General features: G+C 39.7%; 1 protein-coding gene across 1 annotated transcript in view; it reads right to left on the bottom strand.

The window, feature by feature from the left end:
- The window catches only part of LOC118995193 (A disintegrin and metalloproteinase with thrombospondin motifs 20-like), a 116,934-nt gene that overhangs the window by 16,761 nt on the left and 78,404 nt on the right, over nucleotides 1-21,769 (bottom strand). The window contains exons 27-34 of the mRNA XM_037058131.1: nucleotides 19,352-19,519; nucleotides 10,236-10,409; nucleotides 9,990-10,160; nucleotides 4,322-4,522; nucleotides 3,521-3,650; nucleotides 3,218-3,312; nucleotides 3,037-3,131; nucleotides 2,025-2,158 (exon numbers count right to left, since the gene is read on the bottom strand). Of these exons, the coding sequence (XP_036914026.1) occupies nucleotides 2,025-2,158; nucleotides 3,037-3,131; nucleotides 3,218-3,312; nucleotides 3,521-3,650; nucleotides 4,322-4,522; nucleotides 9,990-10,160; nucleotides 10,236-10,409; nucleotides 19,352-19,519 (1,168 nt within the window). The remainder of the gene's footprint in view (nucleotides 1-2,024; nucleotides 2,159-3,036; nucleotides 3,132-3,217; nucleotides 3,313-3,520; nucleotides 3,651-4,321; nucleotides 4,523-9,989; nucleotides 10,161-10,235; nucleotides 10,410-19,351; nucleotides 19,520-21,769) is intronic.

Raw genomic sequence — 21,769 nt, 5'->3', positions numbered from 1 at the left:
TAGCAAGGAAATTACTGCGTGCCCATTATGTGCTCAGCAAATTACCTGACACACATACATTATTAAATAATAATTATTATTTATAGAGCATTTACTGTATGCAAGGTATTTACTAGCTATTTTACAAGTATTATTTCTTAATCCTTACTATCTTCCCCTCAAAAAAAGCAGGGGACAGAGGAGGGAAAAGTGAAAAGAAAAAAAATGGGAGGTTTTTTTCTCATTTTACACGTAAGAGAATTTAAGCTTAAAGAGATATGTCCAAGGTCACATAACTGGCAGATGGACACAGAGAATTTTCACCCAGTTTACCTCGAGTTCATGATCATGACTAATAGTGTAATGCTTCCCCACTGAAGTAATGGTGGGGTTTCAGTAAATGGTAGCCATTATTACTACTAATAGTCATTATCATAGGACTAAAACAGATTATGTATTCATGCATTCACTGTCTCAAAAAGATTTCTTATTTCTTTTTATGGCTTATGCACTCTGCTAGGCATTGGGGATTCATTAGTGATTTAGAGTTTGTACTTCTAAAACTAACTTCTTTGCCTCTTCCTATAGATATGTGACCTCCAGGATGGGAGGCTGCTCAGTGAATGAGGTCTGTCTGGAAAAAGTCCAACCGCCGTTAATGAGAAAGGCTTACCCAACATTGATGTAACCTGGGAGGAGATAATGTGGGGGAGGGTTTATAGGAACTACTCTAAAGGACACATGGACACAATCAAGAGGAGCTGGAAGCAAGGGTGGAAGGTGGAGATGGCTGGGAAGGGGGTGGTGGGAGATAAATGCAGATACCTGAAATTGAACCACAATAGAATAATCTTAAAAAATTGATGTAACCTTGCAGCCAAGAAGAGTGGACTGGAAAGCACATGCATGAACAATGATGATGTCACTGTACAGGTCAGTGGGGGCAGCAGACATCATTGAGTGAGCATGTGTACTGTGTGACCATCACACCCAAAATGACTGAATAGACCAATAAATCTGCATTAAATTTTGCATTAGGCTTGAACATTCCTCCATGGAAACTATTCTAGTGATTCAGAAAGCCACGGTTTTTGGCCACTGGTAATTGGCAGCTTCATCACGACAATGTACCCACTCTTGCATCATGTCTCATGCAGAATTTTTTGGTGAAATATCAAATCACCCAGGTGACCGAGCCCCACTACAGCCCAGATTTGGTGCCCTGTGATTTCTGGATTTTCCCCAAACTAAAATCACCTTTGAAAGGGAAGAGATTTCTGACCAGCAGTGAGATTCAGGAAAATACAGTAGAGCAGGTGATGGTGTTTGGGAGAACTGTATGAGATCCCAAGGTGCCTTCTTTGAAGGGGACAGGGTGTCATTGTCCTATATGTAATGTATCTGGTATCTTCTTCAATAAATATCCCTATTTTTCATAGTCTGTGACTGGGTACTTCCTGGACACACCTCACATTTTAGGTTTTATAAGTATGTTTTGACCATATTGTATTTTAAGTTGCTTCCTAAAAGGCAGTGGGTCCATAGTCTGGGGTCTGCGAACAAGACTTGATCTCCTCGCAATCCCAGTTACCAACCGGATGAATTCGGGCAAGTCACTGAACTTCCCTAAGTGCGTCTTAATTGCGTCACTTAACGATAATATGATGCAATTTGCCTCAACTAATTGTTAACAAGATCAAAGCAGAAAATGTATGGGAAAATACTTGACAAGTTGTGATCTGAAATTACCTTAAGCCCTGAAATAGTTTATTAACCTCAACAGTTGTGTTGAGATGTTAACTTTATTCTTAATGTAATTGGGGACTTGAAGCCCATATCTTGGAAGGGCACTATGTGTTTTTATCACTATCATTACCACTCCATTTTTATTAAGGGTCCCTGAGGTCCATGTCATTGCAGAGGGAGTATGTAGCTAATAACTTTAAAAAAATGTATTGCCCAATGTTCAAGTCTTGGCTATTAGCTATTATATATACCAGTGTATTGTTGGACTTACATTAGCAAAAGAGAGGCTCAATACTTACTTTTAATTTGCATAGATGTGAGATCAATTCGTATTTTGCTGAAAACAGTGTGTCCAGCAGCCAGGTAGTCATTTGTACATTCACAGTCTTGCCTCCTGCTTCCATTAAAAGGGCATTCATATGGATTTCGTAGTCTGTAACAACATTAGAGTATTTTTAGTATTAGGTGAGCTGTCAACCTACAATGCAGGTAAACTTTGGAAATGGGCCCTGGCTGGTGTAGCTCAGTGGATTGAGTGCGGGCCTGCGAACCAGAGGATCGAGGTTTGATTCCCAGTCAGGGCACATGCCTGGGTTGCAGGCTGGTTCCCTGCAGGCCAACTGCCAGCAGGGGATGCACGAAAGGCAACCGTACATTAATGTTTCTCCTTCCCCTCTAAAAATAAATAAATAAATAAACTCTTTAAAAAAAACTTTGGAAATGGGAAGGTAAAAGATCCATCCTCAATATAGGTAACTATGTCTACAAGTTATTAAATGAGAAAGAAAAATCAGTCAAGGTGAACATATGAAATTATCAATGGGAAATTCGAGACCAATGGAAAAATAATTCAGCCTCAGTTCTCCCAGCTTTTGTTACTGGAATTAATATGATTTCTACAAAAATACACATATGTCTTAAATTCTCCCCTTCTCTGTTCTCCTGCTGCTCACCCACAGTATCGTTCTTAGTCCATTTCTCCACGAGTACATATTATTACACAAGTCTTTACGATTGAACAGGCATGGGCAACATCTAACTTAAGTCCTCCCGTGTCCACCTGCTTCTGATTGCTTGTGGATGGATCAAGGAAAAAAGGACTCATGCACATGGACAACAGTGTGGTGATTGCTGGGAGGTGAGGGGACTAAATGGTAGTGGAAATGGAAAAAATGCAATAAAGATTAAATGAAAAAATAAATGAATGGTTCCACTTGCAAGCTATTTAAGTATCACTCTGAATGCTGGACCTTCTGATTTTCTTGAAGAAACATTAAAAAAGGCACTATTTAGCCCAAAGACATCTCATACCTAAAACCATACACTTCAGAAAAGTTGTCTTCTTCTCCTTTGACCAATGAGATATACTCCTTGGGGTTCTCCAAGTGCATTCCTGCACAGTAGACCTAAAGGGAGAATGCAAACATCCAGAAAAGGTTTTTCAGGGTCAAAGGTCAGTGTTAAAATCAAACAGGAACTGTTTTCTTAATACCTTTATTATTCTTCCCTTGATGTTAAGGTAGTAGTCACCATCCTTGGTAACATTGTTTTTCCCTTGGATTTCTTTGCAGCTGGTAAATGTTTTACCTTCAAAGATAAGTGAAGACAATTTACCAACAATGACCAAATTACCAAGAGAGCATGAATTTAATTCAGTCATACAAATAGTGTGATTAAAAAATAGGCACTTCATTTTATGTAGCATACGACTACTACAACTATTTATTTTCAAATTTTAATGAAAAAATTTTAGGAACACTTAGGTAGTAGGTAGACTTTTAAGTCTATTACTTACAGTCATTGACATAACATTTCTTTTGAGCATCTGGCTTCAAAGGCTTTAAACATAAGTCACTGGACCGACCATTTTCAGCCATACATTCTACTCTTCTCTCCATTATCCCAGCTCCACAAGTCACTGAGCACTGCAAACAGAGTAAAAGTTTGAAGGTAAAGTATATAATGTATCACAAAGCCAGTAAATCCTTTTCTTTTCCAGGTTAGGTCCTTTTGGGACACACTAATGATCAATGGTAGCTAGACCAACTGCGGATGCAGGAATAGCCTGGAGACTGGAATTCTTGCACATGGGCCTGAATCTCTTATTTCTCAGTTACTGGCTTCTTGTCATTTCTTTTGTATAGTTATTTCAACAGCACATTCTAATTACTTTAAAACATTAATTCATGTTGGTGCTTAAGACTATTTAGATTTTTCTCATTGTTATTTGCTGTTTGTAAAGCAGCATTTACTGTTTTTCTATCCATTACACTGGAAAAGGAATATAGTGCAAATAACTTTTATTACTCACAGATTAGATTTATTTACTTCTTCACTTAACCAATAAGTGTTTAAGTAACTGCTCAAAATGCAAGCCACTGTGTGAGGCTCTCTGAGCAATAGCTATAAGTTGGTTATAGTAAGCATAGAAAAAGAGGTAAGATATTTGTACAATTAACTGCTAAAGTGATTTTTAGACAACAGCAGTATGAGATAATTCTGGGATCTAGTTAGCCATGCAGATGCACCGGCATCCAGTATCCTACACTTAGAAAGTCTCATTCAGAAGGTTTCAAACTCATAATCACATACTGACCTTGCTCCATTTTCCAACTTTCCAAGTGGCCATGTGCAAACAGCTGCTAAAATTGCAGTTGTAAACCTGAGGCGAAGGCAGCACAGGGCATTCTGGGTAGTCTATAGGCCAAAGCTGATTGAGCTTATCTATCTCATTAGATCGAATTCTAATGCAATACATAATCCTTCGTGGGTAACTAAAGCCACAGTTACCGGAACACTGAAAAATATTTACAAGAGAGAAACAATATCCTTAATAACCAGGGCCTAATATTCACCTTTATATATATATACATTTATGTGCATCTATGTACATATAAATATGTACATAAATATAAACATACATTATGCAGTATTATCCCCATAATAATACTATTCATTAGCTTCATTTATAGATGAGTGAACAAAGGTTAAGAGATATTTGGCAAATTTCTCGGGGCTGTACCAATAAATGGAAAGGATGCATTATCCAGGCTAAATTAATTATTTGTACTGTGGTTTTTTTGTTTCACTTTTTTTTTTTTTTGCATTACACTACTAAGACTATCTTAACTGAGTAAAAATTTATGTTCCAAGTAGGCACAGCTTTGGGGAAATAAAACATATGTGAAAGTGACTATCTAAAATAAAGGATATTTATTAGGGAACAGCAGACTGACCAGTGTGTACGTACATGTGAGGACACCCACTGAGGCTGAGAAATGAACCGATCAAAAGACACAGAGATTACCTTCCCTGGCACTCACAGACTGGCAACCCTTATATCCCCATATTCTACAATATATGGAACACTCCGAAGGGAATTGATTAACCCTAGACTAAACAACGCAGTAGCCTGAGCTAACAAAGTTTAAGAGTAAGACAAGAAAGTATCAAACTGTCTCCCTACAGATAACTACATTCAAGAATGAAGGTCAAAATAGATAAATAGGGATAAAAAATATCCAGTAGCCAAAAAAGGTAAAAGTCATGTCTGGCCAGAAAGTTAACTGGCATGCAAAGCAGCAAGAAAACATAGCCCATCATGGCAAAAAAAATTCATCTATCGAAACAGACCAGAGGGGTGAGTAAAAATGGCTGAGGATGGGTCTCCAAGAATTCCCTCTCTCATAAAAGCCATGAAAAAACTGGCAAAAGTTATCAGCATTGACTTTTTCAGAACTCTGGAAGTGAACCAAAGGCTTGCAGCAATTCAGGAAGCATTTATTCAATAAGTCTCAGAAGGGGGAGTTTTGTGCTGTTTTAACTTGCCCCATCCCTATACACGCCTCCCCAGCTCCACAGCAGCCTTGGAAATCAATAGCCCTGCAAACATGGTGGAACCAAAGGGTCAGGACAGGGTTGGCTGTCTTTCAAAGATTCCATTGCAGAGACTTATTGTTTGAACTGTTTGGTGGTTTTCTAGAAGAATCTACTTGCAAGGCTCTCTTTATTTAACTAAAGCTTACCCAGTGCTAAAAGACTTTTCCCTCCAGGGGCAATTGTTGAATTATTGAATTAAAGGCCATTGTTTAACTGTGCAGAGATCACAGTTGGCATAAACAATAGGCGTGCCAAAAGAAATTTAAAAGGAAAAGCTGGGTAATGAGATGTTCATATGGGCTTTGAAAAGTTTCAGTATATTCATAGGACTCTAGAAGGTCATGGACTGCACGGAGCTGCACACATGTTCAGGAAGCATCTGAAAAGGGCCTGCACTCCCACCTCTGGTGGCCATCAAGGCTCTGTAGGAGCAGGATCTCATGGTTAAGAGTTGTCAGCTGCCTGCCCGAGTGTTAAAGGTGCCCACACAGGCACACAGGAGCCCCTGGCAAAAGCTGGAGATTATTGGTTCCAGGGTCTAAGAGAATCGCTGTCCAATCAATCATTCACAACTAAACTAATCAATCAGTGACTTCAGCGACTAGATGTGACAAAGGATGCAGACTTTGCATTGAGTTTGGGAAAGTTACTCAACAAGCAAACAGTAACAACAATAAACCCTGGGAAGGAGGAAGAATCTGAATAGACTGATAAAAAATAAAGATATTGAATTAATAATCAAAATATTTCACACAGTTGAAAAGCCCAGGACAAGAGGCTTCACCGGTGAAGTCCACCAGATGTTTAAAGAAGGATGAGCCTCATCTTTTCTAAAACTCTTCCAAAGGAAAGAAGAGTAAGGAACACTTCTTAATCCATCTGATGAGGCCAGTATTTTCCTCATACCAAAACCAGACACAGGCATCACAAAAAAACTCAGACCAATATATCTTATAAATGTAGATGCAAAAATCCTCAACAGAATACTAGCAAAAATGTTCAATAACATATAAAAAGGATTATATACCATGACCAAGTGAGGTTTAACATAAGAATGTAAGATCATTTAAATATATGAAAATGAATTAGTGGAACACATCTACTTATAGACGAAAACCACATAAAAATCTCAAGAAATGAAGGAAAAGCATTTGACAAAATACAACACATTTCATGATATAAACACTAAGCAAAAGCAGGAATAGAAGGGTACTGGTAAAGGGAATCTCCAATAAAAAAAATCTATAGCTAACATATGTGTTCAACTTACAAAAATTAGTTCTATTTCTATGCATTAGCAACGGACAATCAGAAAATGAAATTAAGAGTGCAATTCCACTTACAGAAGCATAAAATTTAATAAAATATTTAGGAATAAATTTAGCAAAAAAGTGGAAATTCACTTGTACATTTCAAATTATAAAACATATTTAAAAGAAACTAATGAGACCCAAATAAATGGAAAGACAACACATGTCCGTGGGTTGGAAGACTGGTCAGCACAGCAGTATTCCTCAGACTCATCAGGATTCAGTGCAATCTCCGCAAGAATCCCAGTGGGCTTTTCCACAGAAGGGGACAAGCTGGTACTAAAATTCATAAGGAAATGTAGGGGACACAGAATGACCAAATACTCTTGAAAAAAGAAAAAGAAAACTTGGTTCCATCACACTTCCTGATTTCAAACTTACTATAAAGCTATAGTAACCAAGTCTGTGGACCTGACATAAGGATAAGATACATAGATCTTGGGATAGAACTGAGTTCAGAAATACATTGTGACCAATAACTTTTGACAAGAATGGCAAGATAATTCAATGAGGAAATAGCAGTCTTCTCCACACATCAGTCTGAGACAACTGGGAAGCCACATGAAAAGGATTACGGTGGATCCCAGCTCCTCACATCATATCCAACAATTCTATTTGAAATGTGTCAAAGACCTAAATGTAAGAGCTAAAATTGTAAAATTCTTGGAATAAAATGTAGGTGTGAATTGTGACCTTGGATAGTCAATAGTTCCTCAGATATAATACCTAAAGTACAAGCAACCAAAACAGTAGGTAAATTTGACTTCATCAAAATTGAGAAAGTTTGTGCATCTAAAAACAGTATAAAGTGAAAGGCAATCCACAGAATGGGAGAAAATACTTGCAAATCATATAAATGATAAAACTTGGGACCCCAAATTTATGAAGAATTACTGCTTGACCATAAAAAGATGAATCACCCAATTTAAACACAGGCAAATAATTTGAATACATATTTCTCCAAAGAAGATGTGCAAACAACTAAAGACCATAAAATGATGCTCAACATTATCAGTAGAGAAATGAAGTTCAGACAGGCAATGTGACACCCTTCATAACCACTTGGATGGGTATATGCAAAAGGACAGACTATAGCAAGTGTTGGTGAGGATATGGAGATGCAGAATTCTTGTACATTTCTAGTGAGAATGCAAAATGATGCAGCAATTGTGAAAAACAGTTTGAAATTTACTTAAACAATAGAATTATAATATTCAGCAATTCTACTATCTATAAGCTCTAGAATTGAAAACATAGCCATACACAAACTTGTACACAGACGTTCTTAACAGCGTTAGTCATTGTAGTCAAAAAGTAAACAGACCCAAATGTCCCTCAACCGCTGAATGAATGAGCCACTGTATCATAGCCCTACCTACTATGGAAGATTACTCTAGTCATAAAAAGGAGTGAATTATTGATATATGCTGTACTAAGGAGGAACCTTAAGAATATCATGGTAAGTGAAAAAAGGCAGGTACAAAAGGTCACATATTGTATGATTCCGTTTATACTAAATGTCCAGAACAGGCAAATCCATAGAAGCGAAAACAAAAAAAAATGGTTGTTTGGGGTTGAGGAAGGAGAAAATGTGTGGAGTGACTGCTAATGGGTATTTCTTTTAGGGGTAATAAAATGTTCTAGCATGAGATCATGGTGATGTTGCCCAAACTTGTGATTATACTAAAATTCCCTAAGTTGTAAGTGCACACACATGGATGTTCACATTAGCAGAGAAGGACATTAAAAAGTTATTAGTAACTCTAGTATGTTGAGAAAGTTAAGCTCTGATGGGTGTGGCTCAGTGGACTGAGTGCCGGCCTGTGAACCCGAGAGTCACGAGTTCTGTTGCCAGTCGTGGCACATGCCCAGGTTTTGGGCCAAGTCCCCAGTAGGGGGCGCATGAGAGGCAACCACACACTGATGTTTCTCTCCCCCTCTCTCTCCCTCCTCTCCCATCTCTCTAAAACTAGATGAATAAAATCTTTTTTAAAAAAAGTTAAGTAGAGACATGGAAGATGCAAAAAAAGTGTCTGGAGAGCATTATGCTAAGTGAAATAAGCCAGGCAGGGAAAGACAAATAGCATATGATCTCACCTTTAAGGCGAACCTAGTCAATGAAACAAACAAGCTAACAAAATATAGCCAGAGACGTTAAAATGAAGAACAATCTGACAGTGATCAGAGGGGAGGTGGTAGGGCATGATGGAGAGAAGGGGGGAAGGGTTTTCAGGAACAACTATAAAGGACACATGGACAAAACCAAGGAGGGGTAAAATCAGGAGAGGGAAGTGAGTTTGGCTGGGATGGAGGGGGGGGGGAAATGCAGACAACTGTACTTGAACAACAGTAAAACAATTTTTAAAAAGTGTCAAATTTCTAAACCTGAAGATTACACACCTGAAGTGAAAAATAGACTGGATATAGAAGAAAGGATAAAAAAGTGAAATGTTATTTAATAAGTTATTGATACATACAAGTTGACTAAATCTCAAAATACTATGAGACAGACAAAAGTAGTATATACTGTGTGATTCCATTTATATAAAAAAGAACGTAAATGAACAGCAACAGATCACTAAAATAAAAACAGATCAGCTTACCTGTGAGATGGGGGAGAGGAGGGAGGAATACCAAGGAATGTAAGAAAATTTAGAGGGACGATAGAGATGCTCTTTACTTATGGCAATGGCTTTATGAGTGTACCCATATGTCAAAACTTCTCAAGCTGTACATATTACATTTATGCAGCTTACTGTTTGTCAGTCACACCTCAATGTAGCTGTTTTGCAAAAGTGGGCACCTCTGCAGAGCCAGTTCACCAACCTGTTTCCAGGGGCTGATTTCACAGTTGGCACTGACTGACACTTCAGACCCACATAGTTTGACATCCACGTTGCTGTTATTCTATGTGCACCCTGCAACTGCCAGTGGTTTTATTCCTTAGCTTAATACACACACTGTTATCTGCCCCCATTGTCAAATTTACTCAGTTGCTACTGCATCAAATTTTAGATGCAGGTATTTTTTTTTTTTCCAGAGGCAAAAATTCTCCACTCCCTTTCCTTGCCTTACCTGAGATGACTCTCCAGTTACCACAATATACTTGCAGGGAAGGTTCTGGCACTTTTTGATTGAAAGAGGTCTGGTTGAAGGGTCACAGAAACTTTCATTCACTTGAGCGCTTTGTGCATCCGTGCACCGCACTTGCCGTTGTGTCTCTCTCTTCTTACATGATGTTAAACACTAGAAATGCAATGACGGAATGAGTAACACACGCCTTTGTGCAGTGGCTTCGGAAGTTGACTTTTCGATACTCACATCCGACCACGCTCCTGCCACCCACTGGTACTGTGTGCAGGCCTGGCGCCAGCACTGCCTCTGCGAAGAAGGCCTGGAGGACGGGTTGCACATCTCCTCAGCCACCCGGCCAGCGCCTCTCAGCCTGCAGTACACGTCTCTCTGCTGAATCCCAGGGCCACAGGTCACGGGGCACTACAAAGAAGCCCAAGAGATTTGAACAATTCGCCGACAAACATCCAACTACGTAAAGACAGCAAGGGAGCGTCACGGCATAACTTCTGGTTTCAAGAAGTGTGACATAGCTTGATATGTCATACATTAGACAGCACATGGAATACTTGTTTTCAAGATTGTCTGGTGTGAAGCATCTATACAAATATGCAAATCGATTTTATTTTGAAAAACCTGTTCCAGTCTTCTGGAAACTGTGGCAGGCTATATGACGCGTTATAACAGGCACTCCAGCCCGTTAACAACACTGTCTTCTGACTTAGAGGTATGCAATGTCTATAAAACCACAGCACAAAAGCTGTGGTACATTGTTTTTAAACACCACTTAAATCCTTAACCTGTATGCATAATCTCTTTCAAAGAAATAATAATTTCCAAGATTATCTTATGTTCATCTTCATACCTGCAGTACCTACTATAGTTTGGGGATCCAATTATTTGCTAATTTGTTGGTTCATGATTACATTCCAATGGACACGTTTTGGGAAGCTGGTTGTGTAAACATAAACTTAAACAAACTTGTCTTAACCTCTCCAGGCCTCATTTTTCTTATCTGGACCGTGTAGGTTTTGTGTTTTTGTAAAATCTCGTAGAACACTTCCCAGTCCCGGCAACAGCTCTACAGTGGAGGTGCAGGGGCTGAGGACCAGGACGCAGAGATGAGAAGTCCCGTGCCTGAGCTGCTGCCTCTAGTTAGCGGGGAAGCAGGTAGAAGCTCGGTCTCTCTGAGTCCAGACTGCAGGCTCTGCCTGGGCTGCTCCCAGGGGTGGTGGGGAGGACTTGGCAACCCCTCAGGGCTCTCTCAGCTCTAGAATGGCGGTCCGTACCACAGCAGAGCTTGACCACACCGAAGTTGTGGTGCCAGCATTAACAAAGTGTGGAGAACATCCAGTGATATATTTAATTTGTGAGTTTTTTTAATGCTCTTTCTTATTCCAGAAGGGATAGAAAGTCCCATCGAGTGCTATTTGGGAGACTGGTCACCGTTGCCAACTGTGATGTAATAAGGGTAAAACCAGGTTCTTTGTTAAGTTGTCCATTTCTGTGGGACTTCCAGAGTAAGTTGTTTCTTTTCCCACAGCAGTAAGTATTTATCTGCAGAATATGGTTTTACCCTGAATGACAACTAAAATCCCACAAAAGCTAAGAATTTAGTTCATCTGGAAGATTCCAATTCCTTTCATGGGTGGTTGCAGCATTTTTATTCTAAAGGCACATTAAAATTGTTTTCTCTTGTGTGTATAAGCAGAAACGAACTCCAAAGATAACTTTCATGTAACCTATGAGGAACATTATGCATATGTGCCTAGCTTATATTTGTTTTATGTTTGAACAGTTGATTTGTGCCAGCCCACTGAAGGTTTTCATAAATAAATACATAAACTAATAAATAAAACATACTGCTCCTTACCATGTTGACAATAACATCATGTATGTTTTGTGCAGGGCACTATATTAAGTACAAGAAAATATCTGTGTTATTTAGCTCATCTGAACCTCTGGTGAAGATGTTTAACCTACAGAATAAGGGTCCTGCAAACATTTTATGGGTATAATTTCAGAAATATAAATTACATTTGGAAAACTTCCTGCCTGTAAACCTGGGGAAAAAACCTCACAAAATACAGTTTAGCGAGACATTCTATCAGACAATATACTTTCCTACAATTTGATAAACCAACCCCGGCTTACTGCTGCTGTGATCACAGTGTGTGTGTGGAGCCGAGACCACGGGTGATGCTACTGGGACCCCTTCCCTGAGAGCAAACAACATGGACTACTGCCTGGAAAAAACAAGTAACATTTGTTTTTTAGTTTCTTAGAGATCAGAGTATAAAAGAGTGAATGGATGCAATTTTAGATTTGAACAGATAATTTATGATTAATGAAATATTTCTTAGTCTGATCTCATTGATAGCCCTAACTGCCAGTGAAAACTTTTTAGGTCTTTTCTGAATCCCACTGACACAGGCAGCGAGGCTGATCACCTCCTGTAGAGCCTTTCTGGTTTCCAGGACTGAAGTCCCTCTGGCTCCAGAGCTCTCCCCTTTTCTGAGATTGCACCTCCTCCAAGTTCTCAACTGACTCTCTTTCCTCTGTTCAGCTTTGAAACCTTAGCCTATGGCAGGGCTCCATTTACAACTTGCTTCTCTTTGCACACTCTGTGAGCTCTCTGAGCAATTTCTTCTGTGCACCTATTTCTAAATCAGTTCACTCCAGCCCTACCATAATTCTGAGTTCTACATTCACATTTTCATGTCTTTATCAGAATGTTCATGTGTTTTCTGCATGCATATGTCAAAGGTGTTTGAAATCCAACATCTCCAAAGCAGAACGTATTGCCCTTGCACAGCCCATTCCTCCCATGGTCATGCTGGGAAGAGATGGTCACCCACTTAGTCCAGTGACCTGCTAAAAGAACTTCCCAACGTACATCTTACTCCAAAATATGCATCCTTATTTAACAGCTTGATAGTACTACATATTTATAAGCATTCTGTGTGGGATTATAGTTACAAGTATAACACAAATGCTTGATGGAAATGCACTAACTCACCAACACTGTATGATTCAATTCAGATAGGAAAAATCAGCTAAATGTCCTATTTGTACATAAGTATACCATAACACTGCAAAGACTGGCACTTGAAGGACTTGACAGTGGAAGTGGAGAAGGTTAATTTTAGCCAATCCATAGTTACTACAGTCAATGTAACTATATTGCAGAAGAGAGAGAAACAAATATTAGAACATGCGTTACAAAAATAGTTTCATCAAAGCTTACTTACTCTGCTATTTAATAAACAATTATTTCAAATATAAGTAGTGCCCTGACTGCATGGCTCAGTTGGTTGGAGCACTGTTCCATGAACCAAATGGTTGTTGGTTCAATTTCCGGTCAGGGCACCTGCCTAGGTTGCAGGTTCCCTCCGTGGTTGGGGTATGCATGGGAAGCGACCAGCTGTTTCTCTCTCACACATCAATGTCTGTCTGTCTCCTTCTCTCCCGACTCCTGACTTCCTCTCTATTTAAAATCAATTAAAATAAAATGCAAATAGTGATATCTCCTCTCGATTCATCACTTATAACTTCTTATTAGTGGAGTAAGGTTTTGGTTTTATTATAGTTCCTTATTTGTAACTATGATAAAACCAAAGGTTTATTTCATATGAATCAATAATATAGCAGTATATTAATATAGCAGTAGAGAATTTTGAGTTAAAAAAGAGTTTAGGAATGCCTTATCCCAATTCCTCTTTAATTCTGAAATCCCTTTTATATTAATAGTGAATATATGGCCATGAAGCCCATCATACATGTATAACTGCAGTCTCAGTATGTGCATGGTGTCATGAAAGCTGTTATTCCATTTTTGGATCATTCTAAGTTAGCAAACACTTTCTTATATTGAGCTGAAATATGCCTTAAACTTTTACCTACCATCCAGAATCTTTCCTCCTTACCAACCTAGAACAAATACATATTTACTTTCACATGAAAAAGTATGAAGGTTAGACCTGGAACTGTGACAGCTATTTTATGACTGTTAGGAACTGCCCAGCAGAACCCAGACAGGCCGACCCCTCCCGCTGACACTGTGGAGCTGCTGACTCAAACTGGAAACCAGTGGTCATCCAGCGCCCAGACAATACATTTGTTTGAGTTAAGACACAAATAATCAGGGCGCTTTCTATGTGCAACAGATGTCAATAGAACTGATCCAGAAGAGTTGTTCCATTTAACTGTGCCTCTCTGGGGATTTGGTAATTTGTTAAGACTTTTCTTATAACATGGGTCCCAGAATAGGTACTGCTCCAAAACTGACCAAGATTATTGGTGCCAAAAACCTGAGTGCTACTCCTCTGTCAATGTACTCTATCTAATACGCTGCCAGTGACGTGCACAGCCACATCGTGTTTCCTGTATAATCAACTAAACCCTCATTTCCCCAGGTCCTTCAGCATCCATCTATGTGTGTGATATTTGTGCAACAGACTTTTTAAAACATAAATAAGCATGCACCAAATTCAGTACAACATACAAGTTACATTTCTGTCCAATGTGTTATTGTATGTAGTGCAATAACAATCTGCAGTTACTGACTTTGGATATCCTTCTGAAAGGGGCAGTATGTTGCTAAGGAAATAATGAGCTATGTGCAGTGACGATAAGGAAATAATTCTGACAGCAGCTACGGTAAGGAAAGTTCAAATAGGCCTGTGTTTCAGTGCCTGTGCCTCACCACTTCTGGCTCGGCATCTACGAGAGCTCTTAAGCGGTAGTTTCCTTGTCTGCATAATGAGAGCAGTAATGCCTACAGCTGCGGGGAATACAGAAGCCTCTCACACAGTGTCAGGAAGTGGCTCTTCCTCCCTGCTCCATTCCTATTCCCATTTTTCATTTTTCTTAGAGAAAGATACTTATTTCTGCCTTGCAAAGTTTCTTGATACATGCCTCAAACCAAAAAGTGTTCGTCCTCTCAGAGGACTCAAAGAAAGGCCATCTGAAGTATAAGAAAGATGATAAAGAGAGTAAACAGGTAGCATAGAAATGCTATCACAAACTAGAAAAGAGGAAGCAGCATACTTCACCCAGCCCCAGAGCGAACAGACTTCCTCCCCATCTGAGGGCTGCTGCCTGTCTCCACTGGTGTGAACAACCATTCACCTGGGTGTAGAGATGGATGGAAAGGTTCTGGGTTCATGGTCAGGGTTTGTGGGGACTTACTATATATGGACACATCAGAAATTTTTGAAAAATATAGGTTTACCTACTTTTGGAAATACAGAAAATATGAAATTACCGAAATACAACATCACTTCAACATGCTAGCACTTAGCATATAGTTTCTTTCTTTCTTTTTCAAACTAGAGGCTTTGGGAAAGGGGGCACTGGCTAGTAGATTTGTGAGATGTTGGAACTCATACCACCTTTGATTCCAGCTTTGATCTTAAAATACTAGAAAGAAAATGATAGGCCTCGGAATAGGGAAGCCAAGGAAGTGACTGATGCCATGGGTTCTAGATTCAGCAGGGTATTCTTCGGGTAATTGCGGAGATTTTTAGTATCTTTATAATTTGTGCACAGGTTTGCCATGATCAAGGGAAAGTGAGAATTCTGGACTTTTTTCTTTTTTTAATCATAAAGATTGCTTTGGATTGCACTGAGCTAAGTAGATGAGGCATGAGACAATGAATAATCTAGCAACATTCTGGCCTTTAAAACTTGGGAAGAGTGTTTGCTAATTTACAGGTTGTTAGGAACTGCCCTGCCTGGTTTCAGGATCTGTAACCCACCCCCATCTCCCCACCCCCGACAGTGGCTAAGGCTGAGTGAGTGACCTTCAGACCCTAAGCCACTAAGGAAACAAAGCTTATCTCCCTGGCAGGGGCACCGCTTCTGCTTTTACTTCACCCTGCCTGGTCCCCAGTGCTTGATCCATTAGCCAATGATGGGTAAGATTCCCCAAGGGAGGAACAACCTAAGGCAGACACAATCACATGGAGGCCCCAGGGAAGGACTTGGGGGGCTATAGCAAAAGGGGGTGATGGACACTTGCCCCTCAGCTTTGACATAGCCTGAATCATTCTGTCTTTGAGAAGTCTCCTAATCTCTTGGCTGCCTTACTACCCCTGCCTGACTTAAACCTGAAACAATGCCTGAAACCTGAAACAATGCTGGTGGTGGGTGCTGCCCTGGGCTGGAAAGGGCGGGTTCCCAAGGGCAATCAGGCCCAAGAAAGAATATGTAAAATCCTGGGAAACCAGCTTTGTTTAGAAAGCTCCCAATTAAATAAGGATCCAAGCAAGAAGTGAGTTTGTTCCTCAAAGTTTTATAGCTCTTTAGCTATCTGACCCTAACTCAGAATAGGCCCTCAGAGTTCTTTGTTATCTATTGTTTGATCCTTACTGCCTCACAATGATTAATGAGCTTTGCCTGTATTCCTGTGCAAAATGAATCCAATAAAAGCCCATTGAGAAAAAGGCTCTTGGCCCTTCTCCTTTGAGAGATCAGCCACCTTTCCTCCCCAAGCAGATTATGTCTTAGTAGACTTATTCTCATCTGTGGTGGTGGTGGTGGTGGGGGGGACCTGCAGAGGGAGCCCCCCACCACAGGTGAAACTGGCATTCCAAAATAAGTAAAGTGGGAAAAAAAATGACCTTTTTAGCTCCAGAAAGGAAGGGATACTTCTAAAAGAAATAATTCTAGTATATAATTTGCCTCTAAAGGTATACCCGTGGGCCCAGAGGACAACACTTATTCCTGTTTAGCAGCAGCCATTAAAATGCATTCCTAAGTCCTTTCATTAAAAATAGACATGACACCAAGTACCAAGTGGAAAGTGTTACCTCAAAACTCATTTGAGCACCTCTGTGGTCACAGTCTGCCAAATGAGCGTTTCCATTATGTAAAATAGTAATGAAATAAAGTTATTTTATAGTGAGTGAGTGTATGAAAGCAATGTTACAATTTATGTAGTCAGGACAAAGTATTCAACAGCAACCAGTGATTATCTCCTAACTGCCTCTGAAATTACACTTCTATGAATGTATTATTATATGCAGTGCAATGACAGCTTGCAATTGTTAATTAACTTCAAGTGGGTGCTTTTTATAGAATAAATCAAAAGCCAACGACTTCACAAGTGGTCATTTGTCTCTGGCAGAGATTGGGGGACTGTGTGGGCGTAAGAAGCTAATTTCTGTGACAAGGAAAACCAATTCAAAGAGAAGAAAGCTGACTCCGTACAAAGGCATCTGTGTTTTTATAGCCTTTGAATATTCATATCTGTGTCTTAGAAACTCCTGAACTCCATTCCTTTAGTGAATCTATAGCATTTCATACTTGGTGGTAAGCCAAGGCCAGTTTGCTGCACTGATGACTGACTCCCTGTTGTGGGGCTGAAGGTCAAGCTTCAAAAAGGTCCCTCCTAAATAGCGACCGCGGCAGCTGCACGGCAGGAACAGAAGGCTGGACATGAACAGGAATGCTGGGGCGAAGGTGCAAAGTGTCTCTCACTTCCACCCCCATCCCCAGCAGCTCCTGCCCGATGTCAGGATTCAGAGGTGTCAGCCACAGGCTGAGCCCAGTGCCTGAAGACTGCTCCGCTGCACTCTTGGAAAAGCCTGTTAGCCGTCACTCTGCCACATCTTGGTCCAGATAAAGTCTGGCAAACCTCATTTTAAGCAAAAGTGTAATATGAAAAAAAAATTAATGCATTGAGCTGGCAAGTCTTTTTTTAAACTAAATCACAATATTCAAAGTAGGAAATATTAAGCTAGATACTTAGCTAAGTGCTTAGAGAGCAGGATACCCATTGTCTTTAAGGTTTTGCTGGCGCAGGATAAGGCCGAAGAAGTAAGCATGGGTTAGTAAGCATGGCTGCCCCTGAAGGCAATGGTAAGTCATAGATGATACAGGTGACACAGTCATGTTCAAGTCCTCTGGAGCTCACACTTCGTGCAAGTAAATAATGGCAAAGATATGTGTAAGGAGGCCTCTGTGCACCTGGGGGCGGATGATGGTGAACTGGACAGAGGTGGTTGTAGGAAGATTCAAGAGTCACCCTGATAGAATTGAGAGGAGCTGTTGAGAAACTCGTCGTGGGGTTGAGGGAAAAGGAGACAGGCTGGTTCAGTATTGCTTTCTTGAACAACTTGGTAGTAGTGGTATTCACTAAATAAAACAGGTTAGTAGGAGATCTTTTAAGTCATGAACTCTGCTAAGCTCTGAAAAGTGGTGTTACTATACTAAAGTTAAATATAGAAGCAAATGCTCAAGAGTACGTTTGCCCCTACTTTTCAGCCAAATGTTATCCCCCCTCTCAATTCCTCAACACCGACGGAGGCTGCCTCTTTTACAAAGGAGTCTGGGATGTTCACTGAATTTGGGGCCTTTTTTATTCAATGACAATAGCACACTGACCCCATGGCACTCCAAAGCCAGCACCCTGCCCCTAGGCTCTGAACCCACAGAGGAAATGGTGATGACTTAGAAGTCTAGGGGAGCCCTACTTTTTCTCTTGTGTGAGCCCATATTTTTCTAGTAAACACCATTCTAACAGCAGGCAGAGACAAGGAAATTCCATCAGCAGAAAATAGGTTTCTTTTTCCCCTCACTGGGTGAGGCCCTTTAAGACACAGGTAAGCACCCTAAGGTCCTGCTGAGAGCTGCCACAAGGCTGAGTGGAGAGCCCAATGCCACTGAAATCAGGCCTCGGGAAGTTCTTCCACCTGTTTCTGACTTCATTCATGGCCTCAACTCTCAAATTTCCCAAGCTGGTCTTCGCTTGACAACCGTGTTAAAAGGCATGCCTCCCCCAATGCAGATTTTCAAGCTTACTGCCTGGAGTTTGCCGGGGCAGCCATCGATAGCCCTTCTTTTACAAGCAGAGTTCTCAGCCTGGAGTTCACTTATGGATCCACTTCATCATGGCTGACTTCTTCCAAGTGTGTGTGCATCCCAGCCTTAGTCAGGGCTGGGCAGCTAGTCCTGACGCCTAACATTCAGTCTCCAGGGAAAATTCCTTCTGGAATTTAATAGTCCCTTTACCAAGATGTAACATTAGCTCAAACCCAAGACTTTGGTGTGGAAACAAAGCAGTTAGTAAACACACCGTCACGTGTATTTCACTGTTAGAATACCTGGAACAATATGACCATCCGTAGCCCCCCTAGTATGAAGTAACATTTTTTAATATACTTTACAGCCACAAGATATTAAATGACTAGTTGGTTAACTACAGAGTTAGCAAATATTTTAACATTGTACAGAATTAATTCAGAGATTAGTGAAAAAATGTATAACAGAATAGAATAAAGCATATTTCAGTGGAGTAAAATATTCAAGGTTATTGAAAGCACAGAGAATGAATTAAGATATTTCTAAAATACGTCACATACCTCTTTCCATCTGTTGGCTTTCCATGACGGGCATCTGACAGATCTGCAAGCTTTGTGAGTTCGAGGTTTCTGTAGATGACTGCAAAATTTTTCTTCTAATTTCCCTTGAACTTGGTCAATACAAAGCACCTCACGATACTTTAAACCTTGACCACAAGAAGCTGAACACTAGAAAACAAGTATTAATGCACTTGACTCAGTTTATCATAATTTAAATGTGTCTACATGTATAAAATGAAGCCATTGAAAAATCATTGCTTTGATGTTTTCATTAAGATATGCTTTGATATTTCTAATTGGAGAGAACTTAACAGTTACCAATCTGCTCTGGATTGCTGTTGATATCATGAGGTATCCATTCATTCTATTGAAAGATACTGTCCATGATAGAACAAGCACCCTTCTGGAACATAAATGCTTTTAGATCTTTTAAAGCTACAGACTCTCTGAAGTTAACTCCTCTTATCCCGCATAATCCAACAAAACTTGCTTTCAGTTTTGTATGGCCACCCCCTTTTCTATTTTTCACACTGCAAAGTAGGTATGGGATGTTGAAAAAAATGTAGGGATCTCTCTGTGCAGGAAACAGTGATCGAGAAAGCTGAACGCACAAGTTTTTTAAAGTGCGATTCAGCGTGGGTTGGATTTTTGCATCCATCTGGAAGCTGTATCTACCATTAACGGTCCAATATATTTAGTAAAAAAAAAAAAAACAATTACAATCTCTGTAAAGACAGAGGTAAAACAGTGATTTGAATTCACTCTCAGCCAGCGGCCACGTCCTGAGTGAGGTCAGTGCGATGCAGGGAAAGCGGGGGACTCTGCCTTGAACACCGGCTTCACCACCTACGCCTACGAGCCGCGGTCATGTAGGCACACGGCATCACCTGCCCAAGCCTGTTTCATTTATAAAACGGAGACAGTAACACCAACATTACAGGTTTATTATGAAGATTTACATCAGATAAAAACTTTGAAATGTCTAACAATCTATCCCACGTGGTGCACCCTCAGTAAGTGTAAGCTTCCTCTTCTATTGCTTTCCTCCATATGGTCCCCGAGAGGACGTGGACAACTGTGAGCATGATATATGTACCCGGGAAAAGTCAGGCAAAGAAGACACGCATTCCAAACAAGCTCTCTCAGAACTCTGAGACGGCCTTTCCCATATGGTTTCATTTAGAAACAGATGACTTCTCAGAACATTAGATAATATATTGTGCATTTTATGTACATTTTCAAAGACTGTTAGGCTAATACAGATTATTAGATTACTTTGCTAAAAAATTGGGAATAATTTAGCTTTTTATATTATCTGCCATGCTAAATCCCATTTGTGTAAACAGTTGATTTAAATTGGTGTCTTGATTAGGAAGACTCATTGCTATATATCTGAGATGATCTCTTTCCTTCCTATTAATACAAACAGCCTCTACAGTCCACTTAACAAACCTGACTTTGTGCGTCTCTCTATAGGTCTCTGTCCACTGTATGGTGTGCGCCCTTCCCTGCGGCTGTCCGTTCAGACCCGCCCACCAGTGCACACTCAGCTCTGCTGGCCACTCCCTTGCCTGTTTCATTACTTCACTGTTTTTCAAAAAGTATAACATATTTTATGCTCAAAACATTGTGTATCACCAGGTATCAAACATATACTGTCAGGGATTGTACATTCATATTCACACATAGAAGAATGTTTTCTCAAGGTGTACTTTTTTTTTTTTGTAACTTTTAAATGGTGACCGTCTGAACAAAAGAAAATTCATTGCTCTCTTTGTTAACCCATTTTAAAAAGTAATAAACATTTTGAATATTCATTGTAGCACTACAGCAGTACTTGTGAAAACAGAGAAATATTATTCATTCATTATGAATATTTTCTACAATACACTCAGAGGTACAGATTCTTTAATAACTACTTCTTGCTTTTGCCCTTGATTTTTCCTCAAAGTTCTTGTAATCTGAATGACACATATCATCTATTAAATAAACAATGCCAGAGCGGATCTTAAATATTAAGCCCAATAAAGACCAGAAAAAAATGCTATAAGACACTAAAGACCATTAAAATAATACAATAAATAATTATAATGGAATTGACAAATTCATGAAAACTAGTCATTTCTCTCTGGGCTATTTCATAAATAGTAAAGGAGAAAGTGACATTTAAACTCAGTCTTGAAGAAGTAGGTTTGCTGACATGCAAAAATGGATGCTTTTTTATATTTCAATAAATCTTTTCTAGACATTGCTCATGTGTCTGTTTTATAAAAATATGAGTTCTTTGAATGGTGCCAAGAATCCAAGAATCACTCAGCAAGCATGAACTCTTAATAAGAATAACTGATTCATTTACAAAACTATATATGTAATGTAAGAGGAGACATTAAAAATTCTACTCTAGAATATAGCAGTGTA

The sequence above is a fragment of the Sturnira hondurensis genome, unplaced genomic scaffold (genome assembly GCF_014824575.4).
Source record: "Sturnira hondurensis isolate 20B ecotype Veracruz unplaced genomic scaffold, ASM1482457v3 Scaffold0009935, whole genome shotgun sequence".
Taxonomy (NCBI): domain Eukaryota; kingdom Metazoa; phylum Chordata; class Mammalia; order Chiroptera; family Phyllostomidae; genus Sturnira; species Sturnira hondurensis.
The sequence above is the reverse complement of the archived record's forward strand: the minus strand, read 5'-3'. Positions and strand labels throughout refer to the sequence as shown.